The sequence below is a fragment of the Protobothrops mucrosquamatus genome, unplaced genomic scaffold (assembly GCF_001527695.2).
Source record: "Protobothrops mucrosquamatus isolate PMUCROS unplaced genomic scaffold, P.Mucros_1.0 scaffold_149, whole genome shotgun sequence".
Lineage (NCBI taxonomy): Eukaryota > Metazoa > Chordata > Lepidosauria > Squamata > Viperidae > Protobothrops > Protobothrops mucrosquamatus.
Genome location: NW_015386225.1, coordinates 43,444 through 69,411, shown reverse-complemented (window position 1 = coordinate 69,411; position 25,968 = coordinate 43,444). Strand labels below are relative to the sequence as shown.

The following is a 25,968-nucleotide window of genomic DNA, read 5'->3' as shown; positions in this document are numbered from 1 at the left end:
TTTTTACATCAAACTACACCTCAAATGTTAAAATTCAGGCTGAATTATTTTCTTTCAAAATTTGCTGTTTCAATAGGTGACACAGTGTTGTTGTATATTGTGAAGGTGCTGATTTAGGAGAAGGGAATGGAAACCCAGGTTCTAATTCATCCATAAAACCTCCCAATCAAGTCTCTCTCAGCATAACTAGCTTGCAGGATTGTTGTGGAGAAAACAGAGTGCTGGTAACTTCTGGTCTGAAATTTATCAAATGCCGGAAACTGAGCTTAATGCGAAGATCTTCTGCAATTATAATGCAAGTGCATCATTCTGGAAACAGCATAATTATAACCAGAAGTTGGCATGGATTAGTCAAGGAAAAAAAATCTTGCCAGATTTTCTTTCCCAGGCACTGGGTACATTAAAGCCATCTATTAGGGATGCTTAAAATTGGACTTTGCATTGAGCAGGCAGTTGGATTCTGTGGCCTAAATAGTCCTTACAACTCTTTCAGTTCCATCATTGACCAATAGCCCTTCAGAACTGCTATGCTTCATGGAGATTTAGTATGGCTTTTTAAAAAAAATACTGCTTACTGAATATGACCTACATATGTTGGCCTTTACATACAAAATACCAATACTATATGATAGTAGTTTATGAAACTTACCTGCTTGGTACATAATATTTCTATGACTCACTGTATATAACTTAAAAGCTATAATATGAAACAATACGCTACATCTTTCAACTAACCAGTTCTGAACCATCTTAATAAGAGTTTATTTTAACAGTATAATAAAAAGCAGGTTATGAAACAGCTCAGTCAAAACTTCTAAAACAGCAATTTTTCCAAAGAATAGTAACAGGTTGACCAAGTGAAATTAAAATTGTTTCTATAGCAATTTTTGTCATGGTTCCAACAGATGAAACTCTTCAAAAGAACTTTGAGGCATTGTTTACCTTAAAGAATCTTTTATTTGAGAAACAAAGTATCGGCACTACATAGTTGAAACCAGAAACTAAATTCCCCTCCCTGGATACAAAGTAACAAAGTGCAATTCCCTCCTCCAATAAACAGTCTGGATTCTCATCCCTATTCCCCCTCCCAGCAGCAACTAATTCTAAAAGCAATAGAGAAAATGGCTGCATTTCCATCTATTGTCAAAGCAAGAACATCCGATGTTAGCAGCGTTGACACACTTGTTCAGCTAACACAATTATACATTGCATGAACCAGGAGAAACACATGGTTTCTCCTTTCTTCTCCAAATATTTCTAATTGTTAAACAAACCCGACTCAAAATTGAGACTTGTAATAAATCAACACATATCTCACATTGCTCAAATATGGAATAAGCAATTCATGATGATCTCAAGCTGAGATAATTTAAAGAACTGTTGTTTCTTTAAAAGTATGTCCAAATCTCTTACAACCCACAAAGGAAACAGTGGTGGAAATGTATGAAATAGGCATGCTTAGATTTGTGTGAGCACCTACATATTTATATGTGTAGTGTAGTTAAATATTCAACTTCAAAACAATCTTTAAAATCTCAGATAGCATAATAGACACATTTATTTAAAAAAAACGATAAATGCAAAATATGAAAGTAACTTTTAAAGAGTTTTATTCAAAGTCAATATTTGTTTCTTTAATATATTATATAAATGTATAAATAACGTCATTTCCAGAGTTCTCCTTTAATAGTATGAATCAGTTGGTATGCATCAATTTTACAATGCCAAATTTTTACAAAAATGAAGATATCAGAAAGGATAGTTTTATTGCATTAAAACACTGGACTATGAAAAGTTTTTTAAAAAATCAACTGGAATTAAGGGTTGTTTTTATACAATCTTTATGCTTTTATAGTTAGAATTTCTAACGTTCTGCCCAAAATATTTAAAACTATTTTAACATGCCTTGATGCAAATATTGTTCAAAATCAGAACTGAATGCTCAAATTTTACCTGAGTTTCTTATATAATGTAACTGATGTATTTCAAGTTGATGATTCACTTTTTCAAAGTTTGCACGCAAAGCGAAAATATTACTCTACATAATCTCCTAGAGATAGCTGTTTAGGTGTTAAGCTACCTCAGTTTCTCCCACCCCAAAATTAGATAGTAGAAATTAGACAATTCCTGTAAAAATGGGAATTAAACCTGGGAGTCCCATTCGCAAGCATTGAGGTTTTTAATCAAGATGCAATAAAGGCTCTTTTCATTGCTTTCCTGGTCAGTGATCCATTATTTCATATAACTTATCAATAAATTTCTGAGGGACAGAAGCCCCAATCACCAGATTGTATGAATTCAGTCACAAAATTAACCAACCCAGTTATATAAACATATAATTTAGAATTTACAGCAGATACTTCTTTAGAAGCAACTGTATCAATTGTTTCAAAATAGGCTTAAGTTACTTCTCCAGAGTAGTTTTTTATATTGGATGCCCAACAGATTTGGCACTGTTAACTGATTTGTCAAAAAAAAATATGAGGTGGACCTGAAAAATCAAAACGTGATTCCCAGAAAAGAAACACATTTGTACTCTTCAAGAGCAAGAGTTTCATTAGATGCACACAACACATATAATGCCAGCTAAAGGCTTTTAAGGACTCATTCCCTATATGATCAAAAGAGAAATGAATACATGCAAAAGAATTCATGCATATTTAGAGGAAACTTCCACAATGAAGTTAAAAGTCTGTAAGCGTTGTAATTCTTAATGCTAATTTGTGACAAGTATTTGTGAACATCACTGCAGCTTTGAATGATATTGAAATCATTCTATGAGGTAGTGTAGTTTTCTGTAATACATGCTGGTTGATAGTAGCACTGTTTGGATGGTATATTTGGCCAAATATTTACTATGTAGATTGACACTATATGTTAGAAATACAAACTTACTTTTCTAGAGGCTAAATTGATTGCTAAACTTAACCAATATCTCAGAATACCAGAGAAGATTGCAGGGTTCTCAAATAGTAAATATGCTAGGCAAAAATTGTCACAGAAAGATGATTGTGTTCCAAACACAGTTACAAAAACTTATATGTTCTGAGGTAGGAAACAAAGAATTCCATTGGCTTTTATATTTTGTAAACCAGGAAAAGTATTTGAGGTTCAGTAGATAAATCTTCTATTATTAAGAGCACTATACTATTACAGAATTTATACAGACTTTCTGTAATTAATACAATGCAGCACTGGCTACAGTAAAATGTTCTAATTGCTTATTTTAGTAGTTAAAATTATTGAAGCTTTAAAGTGGCTTATTTTTATAACTGAACTGTAAGCTACTGAATTTGAACAGCTACAATTAGCTTTACCCATAAAAGTAATTTATTTAAAAGAGGATTTTCCCAATACACCCAACTTGGTCCCACAATTAATAATAAAAGTTAAAATCCTTCCAGAATATGTGATGATTTCATTTATCCTTATGAAAAACCACATCAAACCTTAAGTAGGAAGCACATTAACATAGTCTATTATAAATATTTTTATCTGGAGATCATGGAAGGACAGCAAGCTATCAAGAATAAGTACAGCTCTAGCACAGAGACCTAACTTTCTCAAAGATTTAGATTCTTGAAGTGCTTTGTTTTACTATCAAATTTTTAACACACCTAGATTGGAATTATCAATAAATGTGAAGAGTGGATGAAATAAATGTTACTGCCTTCCATGGCACTGGACATCTGAAATAACAAAACTGTGTGGATTTCTTTCTTTTACACTTAAGTATATTGCATAAGTTTTACATGTCATTAAAGAAAAGCCCATAATTACATTTAGGTTTGATTGGGGATGGATATGAAATGCAAAATTAATGCAGCTGCAGTTCTACCTTCTTACATGATGACTCAGGCCTCAATCATGCTAGGCTGAATTTTAAAAACAATTATTCATCTGTAGTGCATTTATCAGTCATTTGTTGGCAAAAATCTGTGATACCACTACCACTCTGCACACACTGTTCCAAGCACAGTGTTTTCTCTGATATTCTCACAGGAACTGGACATAATTCTTGTGCTTGATCATATCCTACATCATAGCCTCCTTTGATATGTTGATAACTAGAATTCTGATCATTAGATGATATAACAGAAAGACCAGCAGATAATTCAACACACAATGGTACTGAAGATGAGATATCAGAAGGTGCTGCTTGTTCCCTCTCTGGAACCAAAAGTGAAAGTGGACATTCAGAGGCTGAGTATTTTGCAAGAATCTGGATTTGCTCATGACTCAGCGCTGCTTCCTTGAATACTTGCTGGCAAAGTCCTGTTAGATTATGTTTTGTCTCAGCCAGTGTTGACAAAATGTGGTTTTTTTCCTTCAGTAAGTTCTCTTTTTCATTTTGCTGCAAGAAAACAGAGAAGTTCTGAGTTCAGAAATACTGAGTGGCTGGGTTTCTACTAAGGCAAAGTTATATTTTACAGTTTGTTTTGGATTTGAAAACAGTGATAATAAAGATTGCTTAGAGTACATACCAATTCCGTTTCAAACATAGTATTAATCTAACTTAACCATACAAAAAGAATACACAGTATTAACACAACTTAACCATAGAAAAGGAAACCTAAGTAAATATTAGGCAGTATAAACCATACAGTTCATTGGTCATCAACATTTGGTGACAAGTAACAGAATAATTATTGAACAATCTTTCTGATTTTTCTTCAGAATGAAAGGTGAACTAGATCTTAATAATATTACAGGTTTAAATAGCCATTTACTAATAAAAAAAAAACCCAACCCCGCCCAAATGAGCGAAGGGCTCAAAATTTAGAATATTCTTTCCCATGATATCACTGCATTATTACCGTGTCTCTTGTAGCCCTTGAATAATGAATTTAGGAAGAAAATTTAAAAAAACAAATGAAAGAGCAATAAGGTTCTATATCCCTAAATTAGGCATTCAAATTTAGACATTTGCACCAACTCTGCACCAAGTGGAAGATCAAACAGATTCCTGACAAACCTAGCAGACAGCTTTGTCTCCCAAAAAGTAGAGAAGGGAACTAGGGGATTAGCCATTTTGGATCTAATTCTCACTAACAGAGATGAAATGATAGAAGGTGTTGAAGCCACAGGAACCTTGGGAGGAAGTGATCATGCAATATTGGAATTCAACATTATGGAAGCACAAGCAATAGAACACAGTCAAACCAGAGTCTTGGACTTCAAAAGAGCTAATTTCAATAAACTTAGAGAGGGCTTGGGAAGTATTCCATGGATGAGAATCCTCAAGGGGAAACAACTCAAGAAACTTGGGAAATTTTGAAAAGTGAGATAATAAAAGCCCAGTCTAGCACAATATCAACAAAGAGGAAAAATAACAGTTCTCAAAAGAAACCAGCATGGCTGCATAAAGAACTCTCTGATAAATTGAAAGATAAAAAGGACAAGTATAGATAGTGGAAAGAGGGACACATAACTAAATCAGAATATCAGCAAATAGCCCGAGCCTGCAAAGATGAAGTGAGGAAAGCTAAGGCTCAAAATGAACTAAGGCTTGCAACCAAAGTCAAAAATAACAAAAAAAGCTTCTTTCAACATGTAAAAAACAAGAAAAAAGTGAAGGAAATGATTGGTCCATTAGTGGGTGAAAGTGGCAAGAAGGTGACAAGCAACAGGGAGAAAGCAGAACTATTTAACTCGTTTTTCGCATCTGTCTTTACACAAAGGGAAAAAACAGACCAACCTATCAAAAATAGTGCCATAAAAAACAGAATAGAAACACAAGTTAAGATAGGCAAGAAAATGGTAAGTGAGCACCTGTCCAGCCTAGATGAGTTCAAATCACCAGGACCAGATGGATTACACCCCAAGATTCTCAAGGAACTGGCAGATGTTATCTCAGATTCACTGAACTATATTTTTCAAAGATCCTGGAGCACTGGGGAACTACCAGAGAACTGGAAAAGAGCTGATGTAGTTCCCATCTACAAAAAAGGGGGAAAAAATGGATAGATGGGGAACTCATCAAATTTGCAGAGGACACCAAGCTGGCAGGAATAGCCAACACTCCAGAAGACAGGCTTAGGATACAGGAGGATCTGGACAGACTTGAACACTGGGCGCTATCTAACAAAATGAAATTCAATGGTGAAAAAAGCCAGGTTCTACATTTAGGCAAGAAAAACCAAATGTACAGGTATAGTATAGGGGGTACCTTGCTCAATAGTAGTAACTGTGAGAGGGATCTCGGAGTCCTAGTGGACAATCATTTAAATATGAGCCAGCAGTGTGCTGCAGCTGCCAAAAAAGCCAACACAGTGCTGGGCTGCATTAACAGAGGGATAGATTCAAGATCACGTGAAGTATTAATACCACTTTACAATGTCTTGGTAAGGCCACACTTGGAATACTGCATCCAGTTTTGGTCACCACGATGTAAAAAAGATGTTGAGACTCTAGAAAGAGTACAGAGAAGAGCAACAAAGATGTTAGGGGACTGAAGGCTAAAACATATAAGGAACGGTTGCTGGAATTGGGTATGTCTAGTTTAATGAAGAGAAGGACGAGGGGGGACATGATAGCAGTGTCCCAATATCTCAGGGGCTGCCACAAAGAAGAGGGAGTGAAGCTATTTTCCAAAGCGTCTGAAGGCAGAACAAGAAGCAACGGATGGAAACTAATCAAGGAGAGAAGCAACCTAGAACTAAGGAGAAACTGACAGTTAGAACAATTAACCTGTGGACCAACCTGCCTCCAGAAGTGGTGAATGCTCCAACACTGGAAGTTTTTAAGAAGAGACTGGACAGCCATTTGTCCGAAATGGTATAGGGTTTCCTGCCTAAGCAGGAGGTTGGACTTGATGACCTCCAAGATCTCTTCCAACTTTATTATTATTATTATTATTATTATTATTATTATTATTATTATTATTATTATTATTATTATTATTATTATTATTATTATTATTATTATTATTATTATTATTATTACAATTTTAAAGCAAAAATATTCAGTCCTCAGAACTTAAACAATTTTGAATATTGTTATGTAAAACAATGTAAAGCACCTCAGAGGGATGCTGTCAATCAAGTGAGTAATATTGGACTACATAGATCCAGGCTTATATGAACATTTCTGAAGCAGTTCTAGAAAGGAAAGACTTAGCAACAGGTCAAATAAAAAATTATCTATTTTCTGACAGAAATATGATCACTAAAATGCTACTACTAAAGTTTTTATATTGAAATACTTTGTCAATAAGCCAATGTCATAATATGGAGCAAAGACATTCTTTCTTGTTTATATAATATTTAGTATATTATTATAAACTGTGATGAAGTTTTCTATTAACAATAAAAGCACATGAAATGTGTTTGCTTCCTTTTCTGAACAGTCAATATTTAACTTTGACATGAGAATTATTTTAACTACTTTAACTTATATAATGTGGCAAGTATCATCAGCACCCCTTTATTTATTAACAGCTGTCACTTTGCTGTCAGCCCCATGGAATCAGGTCCATAAGTAAATATAAAAGTTATGTAGGGAAAATACTGTTTTCCCAGAAAATCTTGCAATTTCTTCAAAAAATATTAGTGAAAGGCAGTATTTATTTACCTCAACAAAAGAATAACAACATTACACATATTATCTATAGAAACTGCTCTCTCAGAGCATTAGTTTTTTCAGATTTTTGTCAATAAATGAGTTACAAGTCAAGAAATTTTTGGAAAAATGTCGTGCAAGTGAAAATAATAAAAACAGTGGCAGCAAAGTAAGCTATTTCATTTCAGGCAGGCACAGCAAATGAAATCAGTGCAGATACACTTAGCTAGTGCCAGGTAAGCAAAATATATTCAATATTTTCCTATAAATTGAGAAAAGGGAAGGAAGAGAAGAAAGAACCAAAATGTTTATTATCATAATTAAAGATAACCCATATATGTAGTCAATATAACAAAGAATCAAGGATTTATTTGAATTTTTAAATGTATTTATTTATTCATTTCACTTTGGTGCCTACTAATTCCAGGCCCACTATGGATGTTCACAATATACAAACAATACAAATACAGTGAATAGAAATGCAAGGGAAATAAACAAATTGGCAAATTCAGAGAACTACGTCAGAACGTACATCACATATAATAAAATATCTTAATTGACCCAAACTATCCATACATACCAATTTTTCTATTTCTGATTCAAGATTTTGTATACAGTCTAGCTTTCGTTTACGACAGCGTTGTGCTGCAATTCTATTTTTACTTCGTCTTCTAATATCATGGATACAATCCAGCTCCTCTGGAGTCAATTTGTGCATTTTCAGAAATGACTGAAAGTCATTTCTGGAGAGTGAAATGATCTTCTGTGGATTAAATGGCAGCTTTACCTGGAAGATATAGATATTTGATTAAAGTTTTATAACTTAGTAAAATTCAAATCTGAAATCCTGAACCCATATTCTTTAGCAATCAGGCTTAGTGTTTATCTCTCAAAACATTCCCAAAGTCATACCACTAACATTCCATAACACAATAATAGTTTTTTCTTTACAAAAATAATTCAGTTCTATAACAGGTAAATTACCCATTAGTACATCTTTAAATGTTTGATTTGTGAAAATCCATCTCCCTGCCACAGATGAGTAAAGTCCTGCTTATTGGAATGATCACAATGAATTGCTCCCTGACCTTGGAAGCCAAAATAGGAAAGAAATAATGTTGTTGCTGGCTAAATAATATGCCTGCCTCTATTTATATGAATCTTTGCGAAGTCCTAAAACAAAGCCACCACAAATATTAAGAACAGTTGTTCCAGTTTATAATTATGGATAAAAGATATACAAATGAGGAGGATAGATTGTATTTATATTTTTAAAAGAATGTTTGAATGAAGAACAATGAAAAATCATGCAAGAGTAATATGAAAGCTGAATATGTAGCTATATAGAAAGATTCTGGTAAGACAACCAATGCATATTTTGATATTCAAACTAATAAATATATACAGTACATCGATACGATAGTGTACAAGAATTCTCAGCAAAAATACTGAAAAACAGGTATTTTATTCCATTGGATAGTTTGAGTCATAGCGATGTTATATCCTGCAAATGTAATGGAGAACCCAGCCTAAATAAGAATTGATTTTTTTAAAATCTCTGATCTCTTTTTACATGGTATTTTTTCAAATTCCACTGTGCTGGTTATCATAATTTCAGGGCTATCTTCTTTTCAGTTTGAATACATGTCAAAAGCACAATTTTTAACAAAGAAAAAAGGAATAACATGCAGTCTCACCTCACATTCCTGTTCTCTTGCAGAAAAGGATTCACTGTCACCCTCTGTATCCGTTTCAGAATCCTCTTCCAAATTTATCACACACGAATAAGAACATTGCTCAGGTTGTTGTTCTGGAATACAGTCTCCACTAGTAACTTCATTAGTGCCTTCAGTACTGAGATTACTGATGAAGGGACAAGTGACAGAGCTCAATGTTGTAAAAGTTCTTGGAGGGCCATTCTCTGGACTGTCACTGATTCTGATTCCTAACCAAGGACATTCAGTTTTCTTTTCTGAACAGCTTTGTTCTGAAAATTCTTTTGGCAATGCAGGAGACAGGTTTATTTGATATGCTGTATCTGTGTTGTAAACATCACTCCAAAATCCTTTTGCTAACTGTTCTGCTATCTCTCTCTCCACACTGCTTCGATGGCTAGGTGATGTACTGTTCACATTTCCCTGCTCGTACAAATTAGATTTTGGAGTTCGATCCTCAGCAGTGTTTTCACTTATTGGTTTGCAATTTTCGGCTCCCACAGCAATGGCATTTTTTTCAACCACTGTATTGCTTTGTATACCACTTAAAGTTAAATTGCAGTATTGATCATATGCATTTAAGAAAGAAGCGGGATAAAGTCCATGAGTAGCCACAGAAGAATTATGGTGAACAAAGTGAGAATCTATCTTTTCTGCTAAACATTGAGTACTCTTAATTGGAGGGGCCATTTCATTTGTGACGTCTTCTTTTCCATTTTCTTCCATTGCTACCTGAGTATCTTCACATTTTGCATCTGAATGCACAGCTGTACATTCAAGAGGTTTTTGTATAGCACCAGTAATATTTGATTCAGCCTGATGAATAGTAGTACCAGATGATACCTGAATTTCATTAATACCAGGACTGGATTCTAAAACAGGGATTTTATCAGCCTCCAAAGCTTTTTTAAATTTCCTGTATTTGGGGCAGAGGGACTCTACATTAAAAAACTGATCCTTTTCTGATACAGGGTCATGGATTTGATTAGAACTGTCTTGCAGTAGGGACACTGCTGAATTTTGTTCAGTACTGCATGCCTTCAGCTGAGAATTTTTAGCACATTCATTTTGTATGGTTTCATCCTCATCAATTTCTAAATCTCTAGCATCAACACTTCCCATTTTACTGCACTCTTTCTGACAAGTTGGTTTACAACATTTTGTCTTTGGATATTCCTGCTGTCCTGATTTATGATCCAGAAACTTGAATTTAAGGAACTGAAAACAAGATTCTTCGATGTCATGTATTCCCAAGAACTCAGCACATTTGCAAACGTCAGCCACATTGTCCTTATCTAAAATAAGTTTGGAAGTATAAGCAAATTGAAGTAAAGGTTCAAATCCTTTCAGTGTAACCTGTTCAGGTGAAGAAAAGACACATGCATAATGAAAAAATATATTTTAAATATAATACAATATATTAATATTAAAATTGTCCAGAAATAAGGATAGGTTTGGTCTTGGCCTGTTTCGTATTAAGCTTAAGTATAACTAAAAAAATCTTTTTGATATTGCAGAACTGACCTATTGCATATTTCTGACCAATATTAGTATGAAGAAATCCAAGAAAGTAATCAGAGACTGAAGCTTACAACAAAATGAATAATACATTTTATAGATTATTCCAATCAGAGATTCTTCTACTCTGAACCTGGAAAATGAGTACATTAAAATACTGTATGATTCCAAGCTAAAAATTTTGGTTACAATATAATGTAAAAACAGTAGGAAAATGTGTCAATGAATAGACTGTAATTTACACTGAATTATAATCTGAGAGAAAACTTTTATAAAATGAAGCATTATTGATACCTAATGCCTGAGAAAGTGTCAAAGATATACAAAAGTATTTCATATGTTTGTTACACAGTTTAATTGTAAAGAAGCTACTTTTTATCATCTTTGGTGGATTTGTGATAAAGCAAAAAAACATTCCGGCGAGATTTGTGTTTTAATTCAGAAGGTTTTTAAAACATATCCAATTGAAACTAAAAGTTTTTCTTTTAGGACTATTGGACAAATAGCTTGAAAAAAGTGGAACTTTGTTATTATTTATGTTGACTGCAGCGAGAACTGTATATATGCAAAAATGGAAAGGTTTATCAATTTCTACCATGGAAAAATGGATGGAAACACTGATAGAGTGGCAGAGATGGGAAAATTAATTGCTTTAATTAAAGAAAATAATGTATCCAGTTTTGTTTTTAGTTGGAAACCCCTTCTGGATTTTATGCTGAAAACAGAAACAAATAAAACTTTGATTTTGGGTTTTGATGATTAGTTTTGTTGTTATAGAAATGGTTGGAATTTACTAAAAAATATATAGTAAAAAATTTAAGGTTGTAACTGTACTTTGTATTTTACTGCACTGGAAAAAAAAAGTGGAAGGCCCTGCTTTTTTCCTCTCCTACCTTGTACCTCCTTCTCTTTCCTTTTTCCTTCCCTATTTCCCTATTATGTTCGTTTCTATTTGTATGTTATATAAAAAACTCTAATAAAAATACATGAACACAAAACAAGATACTTCTACTAAAAAAAATTGCTACACTTGTTTCAAGGCTCTTCAGAATAGTTTGCCAAAATAAATAATTCAAACTTCTTTCTAAAGACAAATAAACATTCAAATGACATTTCAAGTTTGCTTCCTCACTAGGTTCCTCCACAACATATGGAGGACAGCTGAGGAAACTTTTATTTGGAAAAACTTCTATCAATACAGAACACAAATTAACTATGTTTCAAATGCACAATCCAAACTTAAAATAAACCTGTGACTGGAGCCTATGTATTTTGGATTATATATTAGTTCCAAAATAGTAGTCATGGATATGCAAAACAAGATTAAAATGGAAACTCTGAGCCAAAACATTTAAATACAAATAATCCTCCACTTATGAACATCATTGGGACCAGAACTTCTGTCGCTAAGCAAGATAGTTGTTAAGTGAGCCACGCCTGGTTTTATTATCTCTTTTGCCACAGTTGTTAAACAAATCACCTCCGTTGTTAAGTGAATAACATGGTTGTTAAGCCCCTCTGGCTTTCCTCATTGAATTGGCTGGGAAGGTTGCAAATGGCAATCACATGTTGCCAAGTACCTAAATACTGATCACATGACTGTGGGGATGCTGCAATGGTTGTAAGTGCAAGGGCCAATAGTAAGTCACTTTTTCAGTGCAGTTGTGACTTTGAACAATCACTAAATGAATGCTTGTAAGTCAAGGACTACATGAAGTCTAGAAAGCCTGGCCTAGAGTATCACGTTTATTTTAATTTTGTACGGAGGAAAACTTTTACCGCTAATATTTGTTATTTTAACATTTTATCTTGTTCTTTTTATTTGGTTGTAAGCTACCTACACTTGCTCCTTGACAAGATCAGCAGCATAGAAATTTGGTAAATAAATAAATAAATCTCAGCTGTAATGTACATGGGGATATTTTTTCTTAATTGAAAATAGTTGCTAGAATTCCTGTATCTATATCTCATGAATCACAAAAAAAAACTTACTAAAAAAAACTCTGAAAATTGTGTGTGGAAAAGAACTACTTTTTGATTTAGACCAGGGGTCTCCAACCCCCGGTTCGTGGACCGGTACCAGGCCATGGCATTCCAGCAACTGGGCCGCACAAAAACAAGCAAAGCCCCATCTATGGGATGCAGGCAGCACACAAAACCATGCCCCCTCCAGTCTGTCGAAAAACTACTCTCCACATAACCAGTCCCTGGTGCCCAAAAGGTTGGGGACCTCTGATTTAGACTGCTGCCAAACAGCCTTTAATAAGACAAATATTTATAGATGATGTTGTAGCACTTACTCATTTATTACAATGATACCTCATCTTTTAAAACTGTAATTCATAGAGTTTTATCTACAATGCTTTAAGAATGATGTATATAATGTATGTGTGTGAGAGAAACAGAGAGAGACAGAGAGAAATACATTCACACATTCACAGCTGAATATTAGTAATCCAATATGGTTTTTTGTTTCCCTTCAAAATTCTATACTACTGGACTTGATCCTAAATAAAGCCAGTAAGTTTATACGTTTTCAGGATCTTTTTAGTGCTCCTGTTGCTTCCCTTTTTCCATCTACAAAACTGCTTTTCCCAAATAAATCCATTTTCCATTTTTCATAGTAGTATGTTTCTTCTAAAATTCAGCAACAGTTAATGCCTCCCATTTTGAAATTTATTTGTTCCAAACACTTTCTTCTCAGTGAACTCTTGTGTCATTTAAATCAAAGGGCAAGAAGAGTTTAGAAAAGTTTATCTGGAAGGCAAAAGAGTAGTTTCAATTCTTTTCCTTTAGCTTCTCTTAATTCCTGAGGCACACTTGTGGTTTTCCTTTCCAGATAAACTCTCTTTTGTTTGCAAATTATTCAATTAAGAAAGAAAAAACAGAAACAAAAAAAAACTGGTTGGTGAAACAAAGCTAATGTAAGGAAGGAATTAAAATTGGAAACAAATTGTTTGAGGAAGAGGAAACAATTGTATCTCTCACCTATTTTGATCCTGATTTGGAAAACACAAGTGCTTGCTTAGCTCTGATGGAACTTGCCTAAGAAACTGAGGTCATTGTTTAAATATAAAAAAACAGAGATTTGATGCAAAACAAATTATACAAGCGGAACTACAATGCAATGTTACAAACTGGCTTGTTGTGGGGAAAAAGGAGGGAAAGCAGAATGCCCTTTTTTAGATATATGAACTAATAAGCTTAAAAAAAACAAATGTATTCTTTTGCTCTGTTTAGTGATTATTATACTTATGGCTATTTTCAATGACTTTATTCTGAAATGGTTGATTTGCTGAGAGATTTGACATGTGGAGTATGCATTTACATCTTATGAATAATAATACTATCGGCAATATTCTTTTCCTTAATTCTGTGATAGATGGGGAAGAGTGTCTAGCTTCAATGGAACATTTATCGTGTTTTGCTGGAAACAGTATTTGCCTATTCAGTTCTGGCACAATTTGTGGACTTTGAGTTACTAATAATATGTATATTATTCTGAGTAACATTAAATGTAGTAGAATGTAAGATTATATAAGTACAAGCAAATGTTCTTACCTCTTCAGGTAAAATTATTACAAGATCTGATTCTAACTGACCCACAATTCTTGAACGAAAATAGATACTGCAGGCTGCAAGCACTGAACGATGGGCCCGAAATCTCTGGTCTTCTACTAAGATAGTAACATCACAAAAAAGATCTTGTTTTCTCTGTTCATCAAGACTAAGGAGAACATTGGTACTGTGTACTGAAGATTCATATGCAAAAACAACACTGTTCCTTTCACTTAAAGGCATTCTGTATAACAAATGTTGATTAAGATCTCAGAGGAAAACATGCTTCGTCTCTTCGCATCTGAAACAAATAAAATTTACAAAATGTTAAATATATTTAAGCCAACAAAGCGGGTGACAAATTGATGGTGAAGGCCACAAAAGCTTAATATCACCCAAGTCAAAGCATATCATTTTCACTTTGAATACACAGCCTGGAGTAACCTCTCATTCTTATTACCACTATTAGAGAAAATATTTTTTTTTCTTTCTTTGGATTGTAGGAACTTGCTAATGTTAACTTTTTTAAGTTGAAACAGTTTCAATCTTGCTGCTGTTTGTACCTAGTCCAGGGGTAGCTGGCTCAGGTATTCTGGAAGTTGAAGTCCACGAGTCATAAAAGAGCCAAGGTTGCCTACCCTTGACCTAGTCAGATTGTGTCTTGTTACTTATTTTAGTGCACTTTTTATTATTCTGCTTCAATATTTTCTATTTAATTATGAAGTGTGCTTTCCTCAGAATGTTAACCTATTCATTTTTTAAAAAAAAAAACTGATGCCATAACTGCATGCTGGGTTTTCCATTTTTAAATCCATCTGAACACAGGCTTGTTTTTTAAACATCTCCAAAGTCTGATAAATGTTTATAAGCCTTCACTTGCAACCCTACTTGTCTTTGAACTACCTTATCTAATACTGTCAGCTGTTCATGTGTTCACCCTCTGCACTAAATCAGCTGTGTAGCAATAAGGGTAAGATGTGCTTGTACTTATTGCCATTCTGCAGATTACACTCACTTAGATACAAACAGATACAATATTTTATACACAGTTCTCGAGTGATAATCAGAATGAGCAGAACTGAGTAATATTGGGTGAGAACACACTGAGAAGTGAAGTAGAGTTTCATATCTAGTTCTACTTCAATACAGTTTTATATAAGCAGCATTTTTTAACCAAAATGGCTAAAGCTATGTGGGAAATAATAATCCTGTGCAGTTTAGGTGCATCATTAGTGATAGAATTGATAGAAAGAGGCAGTAAGTAGGCCAATTGTCATTGTAACAATTTATAAGACAGAACCTCATTTGTACAATGTAAGCCACTTGAATGTATTTTCTTCCATCTATTCATCAGGAACAGATATTGCCATACAGAATTGCAGAACCTAATCAGAAATTGTGCCACTTGATAGAACACTCTAAAATAATCTAAATCAAGATCAGTGAGGCACAAATCTGTCATTTCAGTTAAACTATGTAACTGAACAAATGCCGGATATAGGAATAGCACTTTTGCTATTTTGAAGATATATAAAAGCCATACCCAGTCATCTTCTTTCCTGTTCTTTCAAGCATAGATATGGAATAACACTAGTGTTTTTCCCATACCAAGAGAAATCTGCACTTGCCTTTTCATCACGTGAATTATAAACACATATTTCAATTTGTAGGCAAGTTGAACCACTTCTTCCTTCTGCATCATCTAGATAAATAAATGTTGCTGATGAAGAACAAATTGTGCAAGTGGAATTACAATGCAATGTTACAAACTGGTTTGTCAAGGGGAAAAAAGAAAAAAAAAGCAGAATGACTTCTCTTAAATATATGCACAAATAAGCTTAAAAAACAAATTTCTTCTCTTGCTCTTGACTTAGTGATTATTACACTGTACGGCTATTTGCAAATACTTCATACTGAAATGGTTGGTTTGCTGGGAAATTTGGCATGTGCGGTATGCATTTGCATCTTGTTGTTGCTGAGTTTAGGGATACATTTAAAAAAATCTGAAAATTTTATTTATATTAGTTTAGCTGGGCTCAGTACATATGGAGAGGACACTGGCCAGCAAATGTTAGTAAGCTTTTAATAACCTGGCCCCCAATGGGAGCAGGTTGCATGCTGTTTCACTATTCATGCTATTCATACATGGATTCCTTTTCTCAGCCAGCATAGCAATCCCTTTATAAACATCAAAAGAAACCCTATACCATAGAAATGAAAAGAAAAACCATTAGGGAGATAACAGTCATCTGAACACAGGCTTGGTTTTTAAACATCTGAACAAATGAAGAATGAGAATATATAGTGTAAACCACTGTGATTCTGTCTCATTGATACAAAAATATAAATAAATTGAACTAGGTTCCATCTCTGAGACCAGAGTTCTCTATTCTATCAGCGTTACCTAGGATTTATGTGACTGAGTGTTTTTTTCTTATTAACTGACCTTTCACCATTTTTTTTTGCAATATTACTAGCTGCTATCAGCAGCATGGATTTATAACCATAATACTAAGATTAAGAACAAGGTAGAACAGAATTTCACTGCCCAGAATTTCTGAAGCGTTTCAAGGTTCTGATAAAACAGAACAAATTCAATGTTTTGAATTTTGTTCTATCAATGTTTTGAATTTTGTTCTATCACAATGCAGCCAAGTTGGAGCATTGCAACTTTTATGCTTATCCTCAGATAGACCTCATATTCCTCCATATGACCATTGTACTCCAAATCTTATCATCCCTTGCCATCATTATTAAAGATAATTGTAATGTACAAAATCTAGAACGTGCCCACATCCTGCTTTAAATTGAATATTCAGAGTCTCTTAGATGCAAAAGAGAAACCATCTTGAATGCTTTGCTAACCACATATTCTCAAGTGGCTTGATGTATTCTGTATTTTTATACTGCTTCTACTAAGACACAGGAAATAAAAAAAATGAAAGAAAAGGCTAAGAAGAATCCAGAAAAATATGAGACCTTGCAGTTATCATTACTGAGGTTAAGAAAAAGTCCAAACACAGAATAAATTTTGGATGACCCCTGACAAGAGTAAGATGAAAGTTGTGAATCCACCTTTGCCCTACTTGACCTCTTGGCTTTTGATACCATCAAGCAATGGTATCCTTCTGAATTGGCTCAGAAGACTGGAAGTGGGAGGCATGTGTTGTGCTGATTTATCCTTCTCTGAAGTTGATTGCAATTGATGGTGATTGGGAGGTAGATATTCCAACCTCAGCCCGTGGGCAGTGCTGCAGGATTTGGTGCTCTCTCCTATTTAATACTACATGAGACTGCTGGGTAAGTTCATCCATCACCATGGGGCGAGATATCAGTACACTGATTATAACCAATTATACATCTCTGCTGCTGGCAAAGTAAGCAATCCCATGAAGGTCTTGCCACAGTGACTGGAACTGTGAGGATATGGATGGGGAACAACAGACTTCAGCTGAACTCCACAAGACTGAATGGCTTTGGGTTTTGCGGCCTGATGGTTCTAGGATTATGCCATCTGTGGTGTTGGATGGGGTTGCATTGCCCAGACAGATCCAATGCACTATCTGGGGCTTCTGGGGATTAACTCACAACTCTTGCTCAAAGACCAGGTAGTATGCGGTTAGGAGGGCTTTTACAGCTTCCTTGATGAGCCACTTGAACCCGTTTCTAGTTTGAGAGGCTCTGTTCATAACCACTTATGCCATAATCATCTCCAAATAATGTAATGCAGATGGGTCTGTAATGTGCATTGGGTCTGTCCTTGAGGAGTATCTGGAAGCTTCAACAAGTGCAGAATGCAGTTGTAGGACAGTTATGTATACCTCCAAAACAGCAATGCCATACCTCTGCTGTGTAAGATGCACTGGCTCCCAGTTTGCTTCTGGTTCCTATTCAAAGTGCTGGTTTTAATCTTTAAAACCATTCATAGCATGAGACCAGGTTATCTGACGGACTGCCTCTCCCCAATTACAGTTGCCCATCCCATTAGATCTGACAGAGAGGGCATGTTGCAGATTGCATTGGCTAGGGACTTGCCCTTGGTGGGCTTCAGGAGGCAGGCTTCTCTGTCATGCCACTGGCTAATGGAACATTCTCCTCCAAAGTGAGGCTAACCCCATCCCTGTTAATGTCCTGGAATTCCCTCAAGATCTAGATATATCATCAGTAGCTTCCGTGGGATAAGTAACATGAAGATAGTTCCATCACTGCCATTAATATTTACTCCATCTGTGCCTTTAGTTTTTTAATATTTTAATCATTGTATTTATATTTTTAATAATGAATGCTTTATATTTATTGTTTTACTTCATTGTTGTATGCTGCCCAGAGTTACTTTTTTGAATGTGGGTGGCTATATAAATTTGATAATAGATTATTATAAGTATTGTACATTTTGTCTACTTCTGGAAAGCTTAAATATTAACTTCTATTTTTGAACAAGCATGTTGCATTGCAAGATCATGCATATATTCACCATAAACCATTCAGTTCAGAAGAAAATCCCAATCATGCAGTATTAAAATCAAATAATCACTTAGTAAGAGATCAACTGTTTGGTGTCAGCATTCGAAATTATAAACAAAATGAAAGTATCCATAAACCACCTAGACCCTCTCCATGGATTTATTCAGAGAAGAAAATGCAGAAATAAATAATAAAGAAATAAACAGTAGTCAGATGATACAAATCCAGGAATATTTTGAATAAAAATCCTCAACAGATATTCTGCCAAGATTAAATAATTATCAGCAGTATAGCAGTTTTCTTTGTTTTTTTTTACAAAGCTTAACATAGTTTTTTGTAAGGCTATTACATTTAAAAAATACTATTCAAATTGTATTTAAGAATACATAGGTTTCTGTGAAGCTATTCCACAATGTTTTTCATGAAAAGTAGGACTTAATATTTCAATAAACCTAATTACAAAAGCTTGGCATCCAGATCATACTAGGTACTGCAACTGATTTTCTTTTTACCTTTTACATTTCTGTTTGCCCAAAAGTCAACTGGATGTTGCTGTTAATGAATTTTTAGTACTGCTGCACCGGGAAAAAATGTTCTCTCATTGTCAAACTGTGTAAAACCCAAGAAATTATTGGTTAAGAAATCTTACTTAACAATTACAAAATTAAAAGAAAAAAAATACTTATTTTAAAGTCCAAATTAAAAATATTTTCTTTGTGATACAACTTATTTTCCCAGATAGACACAGCATATTAATTTCATAATGAAAGAAAAATACTCACTTTATAAATTCAAGATTAACAATGAGCATTAGCCTTAAATGACTGTTGAATAACTAACCCCACCTCCAACCACCTTCCCTTTTATGGACAAATAGATATGTTCCAGTTGAGTGCTAGCAGTAGCTAAGAATTGCTGATTCATTATGTTATGCTGACATGGCATGAAACAGCATTTTACTACAAAGAAAAATAGACTTGGCTATTGCACCACCTTAAAATTTAAATGCACTCAGTTAATATGACAAGTAATTTGAAATCTAGAATATTTTTGCTTATTTTTCTCCTTATACTTAAAATGTAATAAACATATTTTTAATAAATTCCTTCTGTTACTGAAAGACAGTCACTACATGACTGCAATCTACATTGCAAGATCTAGAATATACTAATGGATTTAAAGTATCTGATTTCTCATTAGACATGACTATCTACATATTTAAGAGATCAGATGTGTTCAATTCATGGGAAAAAATGGTGTGATATAGTAATTAAAAGTCTCCTACTAATGCTTAGGAAATCTCATTCAGCTGTAATGCTCATTAAATCTGTAATGCTCATTAAATCTAACCTATTTTATAGGAGAAAGAATAAGTATCGTCCCAATAGGAAGGAGGACAACTGGGGAAATTACAAACTTGATAATTTGTCATCAATGGTAGGCAAGGTCCTCAAGATTATTAAACAATATATATGGGAACTATTGGATAGGGATGCATCAATTAATTGGTGCTCACATGTCAGACTAATCCTATCTTATGAAGTTACGAGCTTCATAAGCCACAGACTTCCAAAGGCATTGTATATCGACCTCAGCAAAGCAAAGTGCCCCCATTAGTAAAATAGTAAACATAAACTACATGATTATGTGAAATCATATTTGAGTGAATGGCCACACACAGATATATATCTTAAATGATTCTACATCAGGTTCAACATTAATATCAAGTGGCCTGCAAAAAGACTCTTTCCTGGGACCTATGTTGTTTGGTATTTTTATTCATGAGTTGAATAAATGGGTTGAAGTGGTATCAGATGATAGAAAACTAGGAACAGTAGCTAACACTTTAAAAGATTCAAAAAGATCTAGCTGGGTTTGAATAATGGACTAAAATAATGAAATTTAATAGGGATAAAAGTAAAAGTTTGCATATATAGAAAGAAAAAAAAATGAAAGGAACGAGTGTAGGAGGAGGAAGATGTAGCTTAGCAGTCATATTTATGAAAAGGACGTGGATATCGTAATAGTTTATAAGCTGAGTATAGATCTACTGTGTGATGCAGATGCTAAAATAACACTATTTAAGGATGTATTAACTAAAACATAAGATCGGAATAGGGCAATTAATTCCTATGATGTGGACTCTTATGTTTTAGTTAATGCATCCTTAAATAGTGTTTTTTTTAGCATCTGCATCACACAGTAGGGTCATACTCAGCTTATAAACTATTACAATATCCACGTCCTTTTCATAAATATGACTGCTAAGCTAGATCTTCCTCCTCCTACACTCGTTCCTTTCTTTTTTCTTTCTTTCTATATATGCAAACTTTTACTTTTATCCCTATTAAATTTCATTATTTTAGTCCATTATTCAGCACAGCACATCCTTGCTATTCATTGAAACTCAACTTTTTTCAGATGCTCACATAAACCTGAAAAATGTGTAGTTGCTTTAAAGATTTGATTCATGAAGTACAACCCTTAAAACACCTAAAACTTTTTAAAAACTAATAAAGAATCCTAAAAAAATGTCCAAAAAGTGCTCCGTTTATGCAAAATGTCAATACATGATCAAGATATTTGTTCAAAACATATTCAGTTCTAATTGCAGCTCTAAAAAGAAATTGCAGTCTACCTTCAAACACATGTATGTGCACCTTTATCATTTTATCTACAATTCTGTATGTATGCATTCACTGAAATCCCACTGAAATATAGAAATACAATTTGTCATATTAGATAGACCTCAGTAAAAAATATTTCCAGTTCCGAAATGCACAGTGAAGTACATTCACTTTGTGAACCTGATTCTTCTGCAGGTGTATAATAACCTTATTCAGTCCAAATTTAAAATCTATTCCACAGTGTTGACCAGATCCCCTTTTCTTATCATGATTAGGTTTCAGTTTATATTTCTCCATATAGTCCCTCACCATTAGTTCTGGTTAATTCTCAATTAGAACTTGTGTTTAATGGTAAGATAGAAATGGAAACTAATAGAAAATAAATATAAGGACAGATAATTAAATACCAAGTCACTACTTCCATCTATTAATACACATATTGTGCCTTATGCATAAAATATGGAATTCATTCAAACACAATGTTGCACTAAAACAGATTCTTTGGAATCTGAAATTAATCCTCTCATAAGGCTGGCTCCCTATACCTTAGTGTCATAAATTTTCTCTCAACCAGGCAGTTTAGAATAATAGAGTTAATGGTCCTGGAAGCTGTTGAGGTATCTAGTAGAGCCAATAGGATTAAATTCTGCCTGTCAGATTTCAACATAAATTTAGATGATACCATATCCTGTAGCATGTTTTCTCAAATATAGACTTGTGAAGACTGGCTATAAATTGGGGGTAAGGAACGGGGTCAGAAGTTTAAGAAAAATCAAACATCTTACTACCTCTTTTCTGAGGCAGAAAGGAATTGTTGCAATGAGGAACTCACCTCTGTTCCTATTTACTCAGCCAGTCCATCCACAGACTTTTAAAAGTAAAGGATAACATGGTCAAATACACATATAATTGGTCTCTAAAAACCTTAAGGGCATATTCATATATAAGCAGTAAAGTATCAGCTGGATAAGAAAAGCCCAAAATCACATCCTTTTTTGTTAATTAGCTGAAGTATTCCCTATAGCATGGATACAAATTATTTTATTACAAAGTGGTGTGAAATTTGATAATTATAATAGTTTATATTTTCTTCTTCTGAGATAAAATATAATAGGATGTTAACTGCTGAAAAGGCTCTGAATGACTACAGTGTTAGAATGGAGAACAGCAATGCCAAAAAACGATCATAGAAAGACCCTATTTTTTATTTAGTTCATAGTCACCAGTCAAATTTGGCCATATCAAGTAGAAGAAAGCACTCATAAATTATTGTTAATTATCTGGGGCACTTCTCCATTTTAGAGGTAAACTTAAGTGACAAGTAAATCCCCAATAATCAGCAGGATGCCATTCAAATTCAACAGCCTTCTGGGTAAACTATCTTAATTGGTCCTCTTCTTGTAGTTTTGAAAATCTTAGTAAATCCAAAGCCCACAGATAATAATCTAATGATAAAAGCTTACAAATAAAATCCTACATATACAGATTTCTATGCACCCAATGAAGAAAATAAAACATTATGTGCACCAATAAAAGAGAATATTTGTAGTTCAGGGTTGACATGAGGGTCCTTGGTGCTCTCTGAGCTTGTTTGTTTTGTTGCAGACATTTCATTACCCAAACTAGCTAACATCATCAGTACTAGTAAGGAGTGCAGTTTTCTGTCAGTTTATATTCTGATGGCTTGCCCTGTTACTGTTGGTGGGGGTGGTCTTAGAGATTGTTTGGTTGGGCTGTTTACTGTTGGTTCTTTGGCAGTTTCTTGATTGGGGTATTGTTTACTTGATTGGTCTGATGTTAACCTTGGAGTGCCGATCTGGGTGCCGATTGCTGGTGGAGAGGTGTGTCCCTTTTGCATAGTCTATAGATGTTGTTAATGTTTATGTGTCTAATGATAGCTGATTTATCAGAGTGCCAAGCTTCTAGAAATTCCCTGGCGTTTTTGGACATGGCTTGGTCTAGGATAGTCACATTTTCCCAATTGAAACTATGGTTATGTGTGCCCTAAAGGCACCCTATGATTTTGTATTTTGTGCTTTTGTGACTGGACTTGGGTTTGTCCTTGCTGCCACTATTTTATTCATTGTATTTTTGTTTGGTTTTAATACAACGTGCATCATCCAAATGTGCAATTATGAGATATGTAATATAAGTTGATAGAATAATAAATAGAATAGAGTGGCAAATGTCATGAAGTCAACGAAATGCTGGGCCATTCACAAAAAGGATTGCTATTTGTTATGTTGAATTACTCAACAACACATTCTTTGTCTTCTGATTATGCTGTCCAGTTTTGGATGGGAGCAGGTTTAATGAGGCAGGTGGTATATTAACAGACTATGTCTCCAGCACCCACCTTCAGATAAACTTATTAACAATTAGTTTAGTCAGCAGTTAACACTCATCTGACTAGAATGGAATTATAATATATCTAGAACAGACCCACTGTGAGATAGGCGGCAAATAAATTTAACAAACAAATAAATTTTGCTGGCCAAGTCTTTGCTTGCTATGTACAATCAATCACTTGCTAGAAGTTATTGTCCCTCCCATATCATCCATTCAAGATACAAGCCAAGCTGACACACTAATTCAAAATGAAATCTTGAATCATCCCTCTTTTCACATTAATCAACATGTCAGTAGCAATTCAAGTAAACTCTTGCTGTCTTAGGATTCTTTGGTAAACAAAAAAAGAATTTCTTATGTATTGCCAAGCTAAGCAAGATGGTATTTGTATTTATTGATTTGTTTCAATAAAATATAGGTAACATTATTCAAAATATGGTTTGTCAGAATTAAGTGCTTTTTTGAAACTGCCAAATATTAATGGAGAAGTGCAAGGAAGTGGGCCCTATTTTTGTTTATCTTTGGTAAACAAAAAAAGAATTTCTTATGTATTGCCAAGCTAAGCAAAATGGTATTTGTATTTATTGATTTGTTTCAATAAAATATAGGTAACATTATTCAAAATATGGTTTGTCAGAATTAAGTGCTTTTTTGAAACTGCCAAATATTAATGGAGAAGTGCAAGGAAGTGGGCCCTATTTTTGTTTATCTTGACAAATTTTCCATGAATCTGCTACTTTTTTTTTACAAAGTATACTGAAGCTTTGTGGCCCAAGCAATGATTATATATACTAAGTTCCGACAGTCTCCACTTAATTATAAATCAAGTGATCATATCTCCGTATCATACAGTATCAGATTATTTTAAACAATCACATTTCAGCTAGACCAAAGAGTTTCTCCCACTACAGATATTTCTTCATAGTTTAATTAAATTAGCACGCACGTTCTTGAATTAGAAGTACTATATACCAATGTCTCAGAAAAATCTCCAAGCTCCAGTCCCATTACACAGTGCTCATTTAGTACGATGGTATTTTGTTCCTTTTCTTTTCGAACTTTTAAGAAAACTGCAAGACTTTTAAATTATTCCTTCTTTCTATATAAAAAAAAATAATTTCTGTTCATGCGTGACAAACGCACTCCCTTGGAAGCAGCCGAATTCTTCTGTAGGAATTGAAACTTAAATGTGTCTAGGATCATGCCCATCAAAGCTGATTTGATCCTATTCTGTCCCAAAGCTGGTTGAAATGGCCTGAAGGAAACTTAAGTCTTGTTTAGACAGTGATTTTCACTAATTCTCTGGTTGTAAGGTGGCAGGTTTACTACCGGTACTTCTCTAGGCTACACACAAAAACAGTGACCACATCTGTTTCTTTTATAGCTGAAAGGGCTCCCGGGGAACCTATACCGCGGTTGTGTCAAGAGGACTCGAATGGCTATACCTCATTCAGGGGTTCTCAACCTTGGCAACTTTAAGACTTGTGGACTTCAACTCCCAGAATTCCTCAGCCAGCTTTGCTGGCTGAGGAATTCTGGGAGTTGAAGTCCACAAGTCTTAAAGTTGCCAAGGTTGAGAACCCCTGCAAGATGTATATACCCTCAACAGTATATACAGTATATACAGTAACAGTAAAGTTAATTTACGCGCGATAACTCAATCCTGGCACTCAGTTTGTTTGTTTGTTTGTTTGTTTTAATTAACGCGCTGTCATGCAGTTCACTGGGGTCATTGCTCCCGCTAGACATCCGAAAGACCACAAGCGCACAAAACCTCGGACGCCCCCAGAGCCGCCTTTCCCCGCCACTCGCCCCACGCTAAAAATCTTCAGCGGGCCGCAACGGGATCGACCTTTCCCAGCCAATCGAAGGGGGGGGGGGGCGGCACACGGACAGACAGCATAATGACCCTATAACATGCGCGCCTGCGCCCTAGCGGTCCTCTCCTCTTCCGTCCCTCTGCCATCCAGGGAGCCCTTTCTGCCCGCGCGCCGAAACCCCACGTCCGTCTCCCCCCACCCACCCACCCGCCCACGCGCCCCATTCCGGCCCAGCCCGAGCTCTCCAAGCGAGCGTTTTCTACCTAAACATTCCTCCTCGGACAGCTCCGCCGTGCCTTCGCTACGCTCTCGGCCAACCGACTACAGTCAGGTGACAACATCACAGTCTCCTCCACC

At 34.8% G+C, this 25,968-nt stretch overlaps 1 protein-coding gene across 1 annotated transcript; it reads right to left on the bottom strand.

The window, feature by feature from the left end:
* Nucleotides 1-1,590: 1,590 nt before the first annotated feature.
* On the bottom strand, nt 1,591-25,968 carry BACH1 (BTB domain and CNC homolog 1). The gene is made up of 5 exons (XM_015819398.1): nt 25,875-25,968; nt 14,355-14,652; nt 9,258-10,631; nt 8,141-8,347; nt 1,591-4,354 (listed from the first exon to the last, which is right to left on the bottom strand). Exons 2-5 carry the CDS (start codon nt 14,592-14,594, stop codon nt 3,893-3,895), a joined length of 2,283 nt encoding a protein of 760 aa, XP_015674884.1. The 5' UTR covers nt 14,595-14,652; nt 25,875-25,968; the 3' UTR covers nt 1,591-3,892.